The sequence below is a fragment of the Ischnura elegans genome, chromosome 1 (genome assembly GCF_921293095.1).
Source record: "Ischnura elegans chromosome 1, ioIscEleg1.1, whole genome shotgun sequence".
Classification (NCBI taxonomy): domain Eukaryota; kingdom Metazoa; phylum Arthropoda; class Insecta; order Odonata; family Coenagrionidae; genus Ischnura; species Ischnura elegans.
In genome coordinates, this window is record NC_060246.1 from 39375353 (window position 1) to 39391613 (window position 16261).

Genomic DNA, 16261 nt, shown 5'->3' on the forward strand with positions numbered 1-16261 from the left:
AGGATTAATCAAACCAAGACTAAGGTAATGCGGTTTTGTAAAGCATCGCGAGCGAGGAATGTGAGACTCAAGATAAAAGTAGGTGGGGAAAAACTTGAGCAGGTAGAGCATTTCAACTATTTGGGCAGCACATCGAGAAGGAATTAGACGGGATTTCTCAGCTTCTCATTCCCCGATATTCCTTCATAAGCAGAGTACGAAATGAGAGCAGCACTTTGAGCAACGCGAGTTAAAATGGCTCAATAATGCAATTTAGGTCAAACGTTAGCTCAAATTTAAACACTCAAGCTTTATATGCATTTGTCACATTAAGATGCAGAGGATTTGTGGAAAATTAATTATACTCCGCCGAAAAAAATACAACCCCAACAATATGGGCCTTCCCTTCCAGAAATTTCTGTGGAACGTTTTCTAAAGAACGTAAGGAATTCTTAGGAAATAGTCATCGGTTCCGTAGTAGAATTCCTTTTCTTAGGAGCTCTAAGGAAAATCGCTTCATGTTATGCTCAGATCTTTAGAACTTTTTTTGTAAAATAAATGGACGCCTTCCTTGACGGTTCCCATACACTCAGTTCCGTTAAACATATAATTCGCAGTTTTTTTTACAGTTTTCTTTAAATATCAAAGGGTCATGTTCATATAATAAAATCAGTGCGACCTTGCCGACTGCTTCTGTAGTTACAATATATTCCGTAGAACGCCAGTATCAATAAAATTGCGACAAGTTTCATTCCATGCAGGTACGAAGATGAAGATACGAGAGTCTAAAATTACATTAATTCAATCAATACCACTGAGACTCATCAGCAAGGAATCGCCATCCTTACAGTACGAATGTATCAATTAAAATTTAATTGAATTAATGAAGGGCAAGTTATTCTACATATTGGAAGCCGATAACTTAAGGAAATGCCAACTTTTCTGACAATACATGTGATCAATTTGAATTCTAGAGCCTTACGGCTCGTAAAACACGTAAATAATTATAATATTTTAACAAATGATAAATATTATCTTTTAACAATTACAATGGAAATGTGTCATGGAAATTATAAGATAAAACAGACGTGAATAATAAAAGTACAATAAAACAGCAGATTTAGATGAAAAAAGTGATTAAAGAGGAGGATTTGTCTTGCTTATCTTTGACAAGAGCTGAGGTGCAATGCCAATCATCAATCTAAAAAATTATCAGCCAAATTTTCACTGACCAGCACTTTTGTCTTGATAAACGAGATTATACATAACTCGAAGCTGCTTAAAATTGAGGAATAATCCTTATCTTTCAATGCTCAAGATGAATTCGACATCTTATCACTAAAAAAATATAATAAATAATGCATGAGGAAGTCTTTTAATGTTGGCGTAGTTAAAAAAATAGGCTAAGTATACATTTTTTAATTGCATTTATCAAGATCATAATATGCTCAGCCGCGATGGCTTTGGAACCATTTTATCTAATGTGATCGAGAGAAAAAAATATTATCACAATTTCCCGAAAGATTCTCTCTGTAACAATTTTACTAGGATATTTTTCTCTATAAACATCATTGAAACTGCAGTTTAGGATTAAGACCGTGGTTGAAAAATATCCTACCAAGGTGGCAGTTGCTTGTTTCCAAATAAATTACTCTCTTAATAAGTTATCTCCAAAGAACTCATTTTCTCTCAACATAAAAATTCAGACAGCATCCATATGAGGAAAAAAAACTAATTTTTATTTTTTTTACTCATTTTCTCATTTTTTTCACTAACTCTTTATTCAACCTCACTACTTAACACTAAACCAACGCTGAATATATTTAATTGCTACCGGTTCTCTAAGTAAGGCCTACCCAATAGGATCGGAAAATCGATTTTTTTTAATCGATCAGGCCCAATGTAAAAATGATGGGAATCTAGTCAAAATAAGGTTTAAAAAAGTTGACACCTCTGGTTGAACCCCTGACCCTCACTCATCGGCCATTTATATGGTAGGGACACGAATCGACGAATTTTAAATTTCATCGTCATTCTCTATAGATTTTGATGAGTTACTGCCCTTTGGGAGAATCATTTCGTGCATTTTGAATTTCACGAATAAAATTGTCTATATTTTTCGTGGAATTTCTCTTCTAAAGGTTTCATTAAACCTATTGCATACACTTTCGAACTTTCTCGCGATTCAAAAAGGTATGACTAGGAAAAAAATGAAACTATTCCCACTACGTCGATACAGAACACTCATCAAGCAGTTTTTTTTTCTCCGAACAGCACCAGAAATACTTCGAATAAGATTTTCCATCACCATAAAATGACAATTTAATACAAGAACGACAGAAATTTTCACGTTGGGATACAAATATCCCCCTTTAAAAAGTTAAAATAAACGTACAAACATTTCCCTGATCATAAAATACGGGTCATTTCCTTGAACACTGTTCATGCCACTTTAGGGCTCTGTAGTGAGGCTTGGCAATCTTTTTGTGCCAACGGGGACCGCATGTTAAAAAAGGAAAGACTGCTAGCGACATAAATAGCTGTATTTTCATGAAATATTTAAATATACATATAGCAAATGCACATGATACCACGAATAAAAACTCCATAAGCACTCTCAATGCCTAAGGGATAAATATTGAATAAGTCTATCACCCCTCTTCTATAGCATGCTTGAAAATTTCATTCACAGAACCCAAGGACACAAGACCATCAATCATAGATGTTACATTCAACTATGAACAAATTTACCCATCTCTTTAATGAATAACCCCATTTTCCTCACCTATTCTCAATTTCAAATTACCTGAACCTCATAAAAAATTCATATGTTGAAATAAGGCCTAAAAAGTTACTAAAAATCAGCTTTTTCCATCATATGTATGCAGTTTGCATTGTTCTGGGAGAAAAAGCACTTGAGACTAAACCCATTACGATCCATTTACCATGATCATTATTCGAGGAGATCTTTAAACTAGAACTGTGATATTTATAGCTTCGTGTTCTGTTCGCCTATTTTCTCTTATGAAGTACCATATCAAACTGAAATTAGAACCCAAAAGTGACTAGTTTGACGATATAATTTTTTATCAATGTTTCTCGCCCTAGCTTATAAGTGCAATTTCACGACCAGATTATTCTACAAATCTGACATATGCAGGAATTTAAATTGAAGTACCGGTGATTGATCCTCGGTGCGTACATTGATTATGAGTCGCACGGTTTAGTTCTTTAAAAAACTTTTGAATGCCTATTTCACCATGGAAAACCCAATGAGATATTTTATGAAATTCCCCTTCTCTCAAGTTGATGAATGTGGCAGTATTTCAGCAAAAAGATAGCTATGGTAGAAACGAGCGCAAAAAAATATTTCAACAACACTAGGACAAAAATGGATGCGGACGCGTACAATCATGCCACTGATTTCTTGATAATGACATTAGATCTGAGAAATATTTATGCATCTTTTCGCTGTCAATCAAACGAAGCACATGTCAATGAACAGCTGAAATCATCACTGCGGGATAGATACATATCTTTCAAGATAAGAGTGCGAGTAACGCGATATCGATCAAACTCTCACACTCACAATAATGCAGCAAGATAAGCTATAGAGGTTGGAAGCAAGACAGTTGCAAAAGTGCTGTTTAAGACAGGAAAATCCTCCGCAAAGATAACTGCCTCCTTCGATGTAGCTTGGATTTAATCTCCACCGTAATTTCCTAAAACTCCGAGCGCGCGCCGCAATGTTTATTATAAAAAGACGGCGCAAGAAAGGCTTCCAGTGCAACCTGAAAGATGAATCAGAAAGGATTCAACATCAGCCTCGTGGCAGTGCTGTGTTTTCTCAGCATCCACACCGCGTGGGCAGATATTCCAGTTCACTGTTTATACGATGACGTAGTAGGGAAATGGGAAATGCACGAAGGACCACGAGAGGGAAGCAATGACATCGCTTGTGACAGCTCATGTAAGTCTTAAACATTACTCGGCCGAGATAAATAGTCCACATCATTTTTACAGTTGTACAAAATATTTGTCAGTTGTATCGCAGGGTGAAAGAATTGGAATCTATTCGAAATTCTAAAACAGGGGTACAAATTAATTATAATTTAAAAGGCAATCACAGAGGTAAACGGGGTGTAATGCGCGTTTTGGTGTTACGAATGAATGGGGAACCATTACCCGAAGAAGTAAGGGAAAAAGTTAATGCAATAGAAGACGGCTTCCTTAAAGAAGAGGAATCGTAATCGTAAGGGAGGAAAAAAAGGAAGTATTTGTGTATCAAAAGCGGCGTCTAATCAGAGACATGAGCAGTAAGACATGTTCGCGTCCGTTAAACTGTGCATTCGCGAAATTTCACGGAGCAAAAGGAAAAAAAGGATATTTAAATTTTTATCTCAATTTTTGTAAAGTTTGTATTTAACATGGAAAATAATTTTGAGAGAGAGAAACTGAAACCCTGAAATTTTACCGGAAAAAGATTCCTACTCTTAGAGCGCTGATTTATCGGATAGTGGAACTGGGCTTGTAAATACTCAACGAGCGTGATGCGCCCGCTCCCAGTGGGCTTCCCCCGCTCTTTTCAATGCAGGTCCACAGAGGGATAGGCGCGTTTCTAATTTTAAAATGTAGAAAAAAAAGGCAGGGTCTTATGTACAAATTTAATTGGAATGTTCATCTACAAATTGAGGTTAGAGGACCTCTTTAAACACAACATTGGAAGTAATTACACTATCATCTGTTAAGCGCACACGATGACTCATACTTACGTATCAACAGGAGACTTGAATGTGGAATCAGCCGCATTTTGATATAAGTTATTTAAAATTCCTCTATATTAAAAATTTAAATTAGTATTTATATCTTTAATGGGTTAATACCTACGGGGAAAACACTGAAAAACATTAAAACTCTAATTTCACCAGTGCCAGTGCCTTTAGTGTAACATCTCTATTTTTTATCTCTTAAGGATGAGTAATAAAAGGAAATCAGACGACAGATCAAACTAATAAAAACGATATATTGAATTTGACTTTCAGGCATATTTTTAAACCTTTCTCGTGTAATTAGTATAGTTCAATCGATGCGTTTCGGTAAAATAATACATTTCTTTCAGTTACAACTAATAACTTTGCTGTGTTCGACTTACAAGAGCCAAACATCGCGATCGACAGTTACGGCAATAAAGGCACTTGGACACTCATCTATGATGAAGGATTTGAAGTGATTGTCAACGGACGCAAATATTTTGCTTTCTTTTCCTACGAGGTAAGTACATTTTTATGAAAATCACATTAAGCGCTTCGATACCCACTTTTAACGTAATCAAATAAAATGAGCGCAACTGAAAGTAACTTCTTCAGATGTTCCTTTCAGGAATACTTCACATTGAATTGAATAAATTTTTACATTTCACAGATTTATTTCAATAAGATACACGGATATTATGGGTACATGATTTTTTTTAAAACCGTGACCATGACGCTCAGCCGATGAAATCGCCGTCGGTGTTTCAAATTTTTATTTAATTCAATACAAATTAGAAGTGCTATCAACGGAAATATTTCACTGTCTTTAAACGGAAAGTAACGTACCCATTTGCCAAAGAATTCTGACTAGGGTAAGGTTAATGGCGGTTGATTGAGTACTCCAGTTTTGCACAGGAAGAGTTGGCAATTTATGCTAGCTTTTGACTTTAACTCATTGCATAAGAAACAGAAATAAGATCACTCTTCTAATCAATTATTGCAGGAAATCGATGGTAGCACGGTGAGCCATTGTGACAAGACATCAGTAGGGTGGTCACATGACGTTTTGACACGTAATTGGGCTTGCTACTACGGAGTGAAGCAGCAGCAGAGTGCCCCAAGGACCTCCAGGTTGAACGCTTTCCCAGATTATAAGGTGAGGTTCGATTCGTAATTAATTTTCGGCGTTTATTCGTATGCATTACCACACATGCAGTAAAAATGGCGAAGTTGTTGCGTACATAAAATACATGCGCATGTGAACTTTGCACCACGCTCTTTTTGCAAATGAATTTCATATCTCCGACAGAATGCAGTATACCGAGCAGATGCTGACCTGGTACACAGGATTAACGCTGCTGGTACAACGTGGCAAGCTAAAGTGTACACCGAGGACGATGGCATACCCTTCGAGAAATTCCTGCGGAAAATGGGCGGTTTGCCGTAAGTTGAATAATCATTCAAGAAATCAAACGCAAAACCCTATGAAATGAAATAGGGTATGCGAATTATACTTCGAGTAGACCCCTTCTTAAATTGTACCTCCTCTTCGTGGGAACACCTCTATAAGGCTGACTGCGGCATTGAGACGACGGTTACCTATCGACACTGCAAGATGAAAAACTTACATCGATATATAAGCTAATCGGAGGACAAATGTATCCTCATCGCTATGTTATAGGGTATGCTGTGAGGGATGACGGGGTGCAGAGCGCTAAGGAAATAGTGGAAGGCGAGGGGTCAACAAATTTACGACGAGATTTTTAAAAAATCAATCAATAAAAATATCCGTAAAAGCGCACGAAGGTAGTTAATACCAATTAATACTATTTTAATACCAATATATATAGGGGTATAGCGAGACGTACGCATGAAGATGCGAGCATTTCAAGTTAATTCTGCTCTTTCGGTAGGCTAAGATTATTTCAAAGATTTCAGATGATTCAAGAGGTGGAATTCAAAAAAAATACGTTAGCAGTTATCGTGTCTACCAGGGGCGGTCTGGCCAGGTCGGCTGATCGGCAATCGCCACAAGCCCTGAGCTTAGGGGGCCCCCACAACGCGTGCGGCTATCGTGAGGTGAAATGAAAAAAAAACTCAGGCCGTATTTTTAAACAATACTTTAGTTTTTTGCAATTTGCAAGATTACTTAAACTTACGTTATTTTTGCAATTATAAAATTATACGTTTTCATTGGCTGCTCTTTTTGGAACATAGTGCTAAAATATTATATAAAATAAATAAATAATGGTGTTAGAAGATAAAAGGGAAACTGATGCTTTTTTGAGAGGGTTATTCGAAATGGTCATTTTTTTAGACTTCAGTGCAGTTTCAATGAAAAAATACTCTTCAAAGAAAATAGAACCATATAAGTATCATATACAAGCATATCATAAAATCAAAGTACATACATGCGCAGACACACCTTAGTTTAAATTGATATTTTTTTAAAGTTGCTCATTTTTCTGATAAACTGAGGAAATATTTTTTGATAATAAGAGCTCACAGAAAATATGAAACAGTTGGCAAGACTATCCCCATCTCTGTAACCAACCTCAACAGAACCCCAAATGAATTCTGTGACACTGACAGAAAAAATGCATTCATCTGATCATTTATTACAAAAATAAAGAAAAAAGCAGTCAAGGGCTGAGGTTGCCAACAACATTCAAATATCACCTTAAAGGCACCATCGAAAATCATCTTATTAATCAAGCGTAACATTGAAAAATTACGAAAAACCACTCAGAAAAAGTGGAAAACCCAGAGAAGATGGGAAACCTTGAGAGCACCCCTGATGATCTATTACTAACTACCCAGACGGTATAGAATCCTCCGTATCTAATTCGTATGCAGATAGTATCCATTGACTACCGCTCCGTCGCTTTTCGTCAATTGATACTATCTGCATAAGAATTAGATACGGAGGATTCTGTGCTGTCTGGGTATATTATTGCACTGCATAGACTGCAAAGATACTGTACTTTATACAGTCATACTCAAACTTTCAATAATAAGACAGCTTAAAGAAGAAGTAGACAGTCAATAAAAATTTTTTCTCGTCCTGGATTTTCTCTTACAGTATCTCAGGAAGCACATTTTCGACATCTAGGTCACTTATAGAACCGTGATATAGCATGGACTTGCAAGTAATAATGTTGGATTTGCCCCCTCAGAGGGTTCAAACAATGACTTATGGTTTGGTTGAGAAACTGATAGTATGCCTAACAAGAATTTAGGTGATCCACATTTATATTCTGATCAAGTCAAATGTTTTCACAGCAAAACTCTCTATTTTAGTATCTTTACTTGTATTACTTCTACCAATCCATCGATTGACACAATCAGATGCATATCGCCAAGTAAACATGGGCAGATTTAGGAGGGGCACGAGGGGATGTGACTCCCCCCCCCCCAAATGCTTCAAAAATAGACAAGATTTTAATATGGTTATCATTTCATTCGTTTTAATGAGAGCATTACGGAGCCTTAATCATTTAATTTAATATTAATAAATTTAATATCAAAATAAAGAGAATATTTCCTTCCATAATTGTTGTATTTTGTTTTCAATCTCAAATATGAGATGACCTTCCAGACCCTTGTGCCCCCGCCCCCCCAAAAAAATCCTGGATTTACCCCTGAAAGTACACAATGGAAACCTATAAAAATGGAGAGGAGCAAGTTTCTTTTTTTTCTCAATTAACTTCTTGATTTGATCCACAAAATAAAATATTAAGTCAAAAATGTATTTTGCTCCAAGAGATACTTAAAAGTTTCCATGTCTCTATCTAAATCAGATGTTGATTATATTAAAAAAAAATATTTGTTACACTCTAGTCCTTTAAAAATAACTATACATTAAAAATGCTTTCAAATGTAAAAACAGCATTTGATTGCCATTTCAGATCTCAATTTGCACTACCAAAACCAGCACCAGTGACACCTGATGTGAAACGGAAAGCACTCAATTTGCCAGAAAGTTTCGACTGGAGAAACGTTAGCGGAGTGAATTATGTGTCACCTGTCAGGTAATTATGCTTATCAGATAATAACTAAAACCACTATTTTTCAGAAGATTGATAACTGATATCAGAACCAAATTACAACTACCAGCATCAGAAAACTGAGAAGTTGTTGATTTGAAAATAAAGAGGTACTTATAGAACCGATAAATTTATTACAAAATATTCTCATGTTCATTGAACTTTATCTCATGACTTTATTTGCAAACGTATTCCCTATGGCCAAAATAATCAATGGGAGTTTTATTATAATCAGTCACAATTTCGAAGTTATGAAGCTAAAATTATTACAGATATTAACCAATTTGAAAAAAATAATATGTGACCTAGAACTCTTCTCATATTAACTGAGGATATTGATCAGCATTAAGGTTTCTTCTTGGCAAGATTTTAAAGGAAATAAAATAATAAGCATAAATATTATCATTTAATTAATTCTTAGGAATCAACAGCAGTGTGGTAGTTGTTTTGCATTTGCTTCAGCTGCTCAGCTAGAATCCAGAATAAGGATACTCACAAACAACGAGAAGCAACCTGTTTTCTCACCACAAGACATAGTGAGCTGCACCAAATATGCACAGGGCTGTGAAGGCGGTTTCCCATATCTGATTGCTGGAAAATATGCCCAGGTATGATAATTGCATTGCATTAATGATATATCTTCATAATAATAATAATAATAACAATGTGTCAATGGGTAAGATTGGGGCTAGAAATTCCCTTCTTCTATCCAACCCCTCATAACTTGTATCAAAAGTATTGTGGTACGTATGTTTAAGTTATTGAAAAATATTTTTTGTTAAATTTGGCATAAGAATCTTCATGATACTAATGCCAAAACTTGAATAGTAAATTTTATCATCATGGAAGTTTCATCTGAAAACATAGAATAAACACAATTTAGAATTCAATATCTAGCTGAAATTTTCTCTAGTTGGAATTTTCTTTTCCCAGCCCATCTATATCTATTGAGGATTAGCTATATTCCTATATGTACACATTTCCTTGTTATTAAAAAACTAGCATGATGCAATGTTCAATTTTTTCCCTTGCTAAAGAGACCACCATTATTTAGGATCTCTTCTGAATTTCCTCTATAATAGTTTTCTTCGGACAAACTTTGTATCAATTATTTTCCGTGGCAAGGATATAGTAGACAAGTTTGTTTAACCAAAAGATGATAATTTCTCGAAAATTACAAAACAAGTATTTTAGCCACAAGTTTTATTTCCCTCATTGCACAAAATAATAATTCCATCCCTTCCACAACTTTTTCCTTGTTCTTTGGATTCTTAACTGACCTTTCAGTGAACTGTGCATTCCTTGAGACACTTCATATTAATGTATACAGAAGTAGCTACTTCAATATACACAAGACACAACTGTGAAATACTGAGGAACTAACCTCAACATGACCTACCAGTACCCAGGGATGGCAATAGGAACTAAACGAAAGTCAAAACCAGTAAAATTTCAATAGTTTTGTTTCCAGAAGCAAAATGAAGAAATAAAACGAAAATGAATAAAACCCAGGGAACTAAGCTCAGGGTACAAACGAAATCAGAGTCAAAACTATTTCGGGACGAAACCAAACACAGATTATGTTTTTCACCGGAGGGACAACGTGCTCCACCTTTGAGCAGTTTAGTTTCGACCCTCATACCGAGTACGAAGTATGGTTGAATGGAGTAGAGGTTCACCCAACTACCTCTAGAAGCATGGGGCACTTTTCCACTCATAATGCACATTGCAGTATTCAGTCGCAATATGACAAAGCTAAATATTTTAACCTCCGTACATTCTGTCATGAAATGGGTTGAAACTATTCACTCTTTTCCACCTCCACTCAACTTCTGCGATCAAAACTTAACCATGAGCAGGATGGGTTTCGATTTATTTAGTTTTGTTTCCGGGAGTAAAGTTTCGCCCCGGGTCAAAATAAACTCCTTGGTGATTTTAATTTCATGCTGAAACGAATCTAAACCCAGGCCACATATTTTTGATTCCCTCCGGGTCGAAACGAAACATTTTCGTTTCCTTTCACTTGCCATCCCTGCCGGTACCACCTGGCCCAAGTATGATTCAGCATGAGAATTTTTTCGCGGTAACATTTTGTTCAAATCTGCATCATTAGGAATATACCAATCTCAGTAATATTTTGTATAAGAATGTTTTCACAGGCATTGTAACAAAAGTGGGGATAGGAGCTTAAAATGGGAAATAAGTAAAACCCTAATATCCGCTTAACATTCAACTGTTAACATAACAGTGTGATAGTTATAAGACTTCCCCTTTTCCAGGACTTTGGAATGGTAGAGGAAGAGTATAATCAATATCAAGGCATTGATACACAATGCACCACTCCAGCTGATGCACCTCGACATTATGTGGCAGAATATGGATATGTTGGAGGTATGAAAATAATGCACAAACTGATGCCCTCCCCCTATCATTGATGTGATGGACAATATAATGGGGCATCCATTTATTACGTGAGGTGATTTTGGTGATTTCAACTTTTTGTTTTTTTAAGGCCCTTTTTTTGGCCCTTCAGTGAGATATCCTGAGATTTGGCTCGACCCTATCCCTCTAATATCATATGAGGTAGTTCAAAATACCTATTTTCAGGGTAAATATGTTAACCTATGATTCATTGCATTTGATTTATAAAAAGAAAACAATTTGTTTCATTATTTTTATTTAAAATCAGTAAAGACTAGTATTTAAGATTACTAAGATTGCAATTTTACACTGTTTCTTACAAAAAAAAAATTACGTGATACTTGCCAGGATTTCTCCCACAGGAGATTGGGTGAGAATTGGCTTGACTCCCTCTTCCCTTCCCCCCCCCCCTCCTAAATGCCTCACCTAATTAATGGATGCCCCCCTAAGAGTCACTATTAGGTCTCCTCAGAGACTTTTTGTTTTTTTTTTTTTCTAATGAGGGAGAAGAAATCTCCATGGGTTGTTTCAATCAAATGTAAAGGCTTATGTCAATTTTATGAAAAATGCATCCCATACAAATATGGGAGACAGAAACTGTATTATGAGACATTAAAATGCAATGGTTTTTACAGGCTACTATGGAGCAACAAACGAAGAAAATATGATGCTGGCATTAGTAAATAATGGACCACTAGTCATTGGATACATGGTGTACCCAGATTTTCACAACTATGCTGGAGGAGTTTATCAACATACTGGTCTGACAAGCCGTTTCAATCCCTTCTACGTAAGTGTATATTTAATTAGCTAGTTAATTTTCCTAACATGACACTCAGAGAAGTTGAGCCCAAAACTAGGAGGTATGCTGAGTTTGAATAATTCTTTGGTTGTGTGAATAAATTTCCCTTTTTCCCTTTAAAACTCGTGGATCTAACTATGGATGAATAGTTGACACATCACTGACACCTTACTCAAGTTACATTCCATTGCAAAAACCTCTCCAACATGCACTGCATTGACAAAACAACGAACCTGATCAAGTGTTTGTGGTCGACCATTACAAAAGAATATTAGAATGCATCTTCTGTATACAACTGATTTCATTATTAGTGGTCTTGGCATCATAACTTCCAGTTTTTTTTCCAGTTTTAACCATAAATTTAAAAATACATATTACAAATAACTCTCCACCACATGTTTTTGAACGGCCCAAGGATATTTCAGCCAGAAATTATAGAAGACTGAATGCTAATGTTTAAATTATATTTAGAAAACTTAAGCATGAATCACTAATAGTAGTATATACCACTTGACAAACCAAGAGAAGTCCATCTGACCGAATTCAAATACAGATCCCCTAGGATGATATACTAGGATAGAAAAAAAGACATCATTTGTAATCGAAAGGAAATTAGTGGAAAACAGCACAAAATTTTGTTACCATTTCCATTTTTCAGTGTGCATAATTACAGCTGACTTGTTTTCTCACAAAGACCGTGGAAAAACTATGAAATTACCTATATCTGAAGCTTAAAAATATTGAATCAATCATATCAATTCTTCTCTGTCCACGCAGGAAACCAACCACGCTGTCCTAATTGTTGGGTATGGAGTAGAACAAGAGACTGGACTCAAGTACTGGATAGTGAAGAACAGCTGGGGTGAAAATTGGGGCTTGGATGGATATTTCTTAATTCGAAAAGGAACTAATGAATGTGGAATAGAATCTATTGCTGTTGATGTCCACCCAATACCATAGCTCTTGAAATATGATGTAAAATGAATGAGCAAATCATTTATTTTGACACACATTATATCCTTAAAACATTTATTTATTAAAGCCCATATAAAAGAGAGGTAAAGCATATTCAATTTCCTAATTATGATATAAAATGTTAAACCTCAAAAAATTTTTGAAATACATCATTTTTGGCTCCTTAGCCTCAGCTTTTTTTTCACGTGAAGAAGGAATAAATATGAGATATGATGCCAAAATATTCTTTACATAACCTTTGAACATGTTCCCTGCCATTTGCCTCTATCATGAGAATACAAATTTAACTCAGTGAGATGCTATGAGACAGCTTACTCAGTTACTATAGCCTATAATTGGCCTACTTTTAAAAAGAAAAATAATCGGGACCCTATAGGGAATGAGTTGAATGAACATGAGTGCCAACAAAATAACAATCACAGACAAGGACGTGCCCAGGATCATAACTAGGGGGGGGGGGGGCATCCCATGGTAAAGGTGGGGGCAAGCCAAGTTGTGACATTTTAGCATGGAAAAGGTGAATGAAAGTAACATTTTAAGAAAATTATAACAGCGCTTTATTAGTTTATGAAATTATTTCCTTGAAAAAATATTTTAATTTTAGTTACATGTCTTATACTATTACATATCATTTTTCGTGAGTTTAAAGAAAATTTGTTGAATACTTTCGTTTTAATCCAGTACTGATTTTGCCTAAAGACTTCTGCGATTTTTGCTTCTAGGGGGCAGCAGCTGACCCCCTCTGCCCCTCGCTGGGTACACCCATGATCATAGAGGGGTTATGTAGTTGAATAAGTAACTAGCCATTGCTTAAGTTCATTAAATTTGCAACAAGTTAGAGTAGGTACCTATTAACTCTTTCCTGCCTGTGCCTACAATAGAAAAACGTTTTCGTGCTACGAGTAGCATAAGAATATTTTAAACCTCTAAGGTGAGTTGCCGGGGCATTTTCAACCCTCAGATTTGGGGCCCAGCTCAACGGGGCACCCGCCCCTTATCCCGGCCACTGGACTTCACCCTCTAACCCTATCATAGCACCGATCCACGGTCAACTTATTGCGTTACCAGTGTTTTTTTCAACCAAACATTGTAGTTGATTTTAAATTATTTAATCTTCTAAAAGAATTACTAACATTTTTTTAAGCATTGTGGAATTTCAAACGGGTTTCCAGCGTTAATGACAACAAAGTTAGTAAATATAAGGCAACATGACTACAAGTCCGGAAGTCCATTATTTTTAACGCTAAAATTCCGTTTAAAAATTGCTTGGCCACAGAACAAAACAAAGAATTCATTTCAAAGTATAAATACATAGTACAGTAGATTCCGTTCAATGGGTCCACCGGCAGCCACTTAATTGGGGCAGATCTTGAAGAACAAAGCCCAATAGAAGAATATCCCAAAGTATGCTCCGCTTAATTGGGACAGCATGCCGCTTTATTGGGCCATGAGTCGGCGACATAGGCTCTATACTGGCGACGAGATTAAATATTTTTGTTTTCAGAACACTATTTTTTTTATATTTTCCTCCTTTGATTTACTCTTTATTTTTCACAAATGTTCCTATTCTTGCCCTATTTTGAAATCTCTTGTTTTTATACTATCCGCAAGAGGATAGGACTTTTCTTTAATAGGACTTAGTAAAAGACATTCATTCAGCGTCGCCTGAGGCTGTGAAAAATATTTCAACTAAATTGTTATAATTCTTAAAAATGATAATAAATTAACTAAACTCGCCGATTTATTAATCAAATTAATAGTTAAATAAACTTATGTTGCATTATAAACATTCTTTAGTCTTCTTTCTACCATTTCAAAATTTTTTATAATAATAATAATGTCGTCTTTATTTCACAAGCGAATTTAGGACTACATACATAGTCCTCTCTTACAATTAACTTGTTTGACAATCACATACATCCATGCCCTGGATGGTGGTCAAACCACCCAGGCGGGATTCGAACCCGCGACCTCTAGGTTAGCAGTCGGGGACTTTACCCCGGCGCCACCGAGGCCGGCCACATATACGAGAGAGTTCGCCTACTTGGGGCAGCCGCTTAATTGGGGCAAAGTGCACAAGTCCCTATATGTGTCCCAATTAACCGTCTACTACAGTAATCTACTGTAGTATGCAATAAAAAATATCACTGAAAAAGCTATTGAAAAATACCTAACTACTATGCAACGGATTCCTGCGGTGAGGATGGTCATAAATGAGTGAGAGGTTCAGGCTTTATTGCTTAGGGTGGCCCTTAGGACTCGCTTAGCTGGGTCTCAGGCCAGGCCTGAATGCATCGGACAATTGCTACCTCAGCGGTCACTTCCCTACCCTCACGTCGGCCAGAGCCGATGTCCAGTCGTCTGCATTGAAAAATCCACGACAGCTATCCTTAATTTTTATTTTTGCTTTTGGAAAGGGTTATTCGAAAAGGTTATTTAGAGGTTTATTAAATTTGAGGGCATTTTCAGGGAACTAATTCACTAAATAGATTATAGAACCATAATATAGTGTATGTAATTAAATTTTACAAGCTGTTAGGGCCGCTATTCACGGTGAATGATTATGCGAATGATCATGCTCAATGATAACGTGATCATTCACTGGATCATACGAGCAAAATAGATGATGTTCTAATTTTCACTGAAAGATCATGCACATGGCGGTTCATTTGCCGATTTTTCCATTACACATGGCGAATGATTTTATTCGCATGATCATTCACCGTATATAGTGGCCATTTAAAGAGTTCACTTTTCATAGTATTTTTTCTTACGAAATTGAATTATATTTAATTCATATTTTAATATAAAAGCATCAAAATCACCCCAGACCACCCCTGTTAATATTCCATGTCCTCATGATACATATTTGTAGTTTAGGATTCAAGGAATATTAGCAAACTACTGGTAACTTTCAGGAAAATATGAGGAGTTACTAGCAACAGTAACCTCTTTGGTGATGGAACTATTCCAAGTAAACATTAATTTAAAAGTAACAATAACTTGAAATAAACTCGGTACTTTTCCTCAGTTACCAACTCTCCATTTCTGGTATTAAATAAAAATTTCACCCAGACCTTCAACTTCAGCGAGGATGTCCCAAAACACCAAGGTATCGAAGCTGCTTTAATGACTAGAGTTTTGGCTGGAGGTAATTGAAACCAATCAACCCCCCCCCCCCCCCCCCCAGGTGCAACCTGTAAATTCATCCAAGAGATGGCTTTGGGGCTATGTTCCAGTCAACGACACAGTAAGTCATAGAGTAACCCACATAAAGAGAGAGAGAT

General features: G+C 36.1%; 1 protein-coding gene across 1 annotated transcript; it reads left to right on the forward strand.

Annotated features, from left to right (window-relative positions):
- The first annotated feature begins 3751 nt into the window (after positions 1–3751).
- Positions 3752–13052, forward strand: LOC124159126 (dipeptidyl peptidase 1-like). Its single transcript, XM_046534703.1, has 9 exons — positions 3752–3949; positions 5099–5250; positions 5734–5886; positions 6040–6173; positions 8639–8761; positions 9198–9384; positions 11056–11167; positions 11833–11987; positions 12777–13052. The coding sequence occupies exons 1-9, from the start codon at positions 3778–3780 to the stop codon at positions 12957–12959; spliced, it is 1371 nt and encodes a 456-aa protein (XP_046390659.1). The 5' UTR covers positions 3752–3777; the 3' UTR covers positions 12960–13052.
- The last annotated feature ends 3209 nt before the right edge of the window (positions 13053–16261 follow it).

Excerpts from the sequence above, each read along its gene's own strand:
- LOC124159126 (XM_046534703.1), top strand. The coding sequence starts at position 3,778 with ATGAATCAGAAAGGATTCAACATCAGCCTCGTGGCAGTGCTGTGTTTT. Across the intron at positions 9,385-11,055 it reads TTGCTGGAAAATATGCCCAG|GACTTTGGAATGGTAGAGGA; the intron begins GTATGATAATTG and ends CCCCTTTTCCAG. Across the intron at positions 11,988-12,776 it reads GCCGTTTCAATCCCTTCTAC|GAAACCAACCACGCTGTCCT; the intron begins GTAAGTGTATAT and ends CTGTCCACGCAG.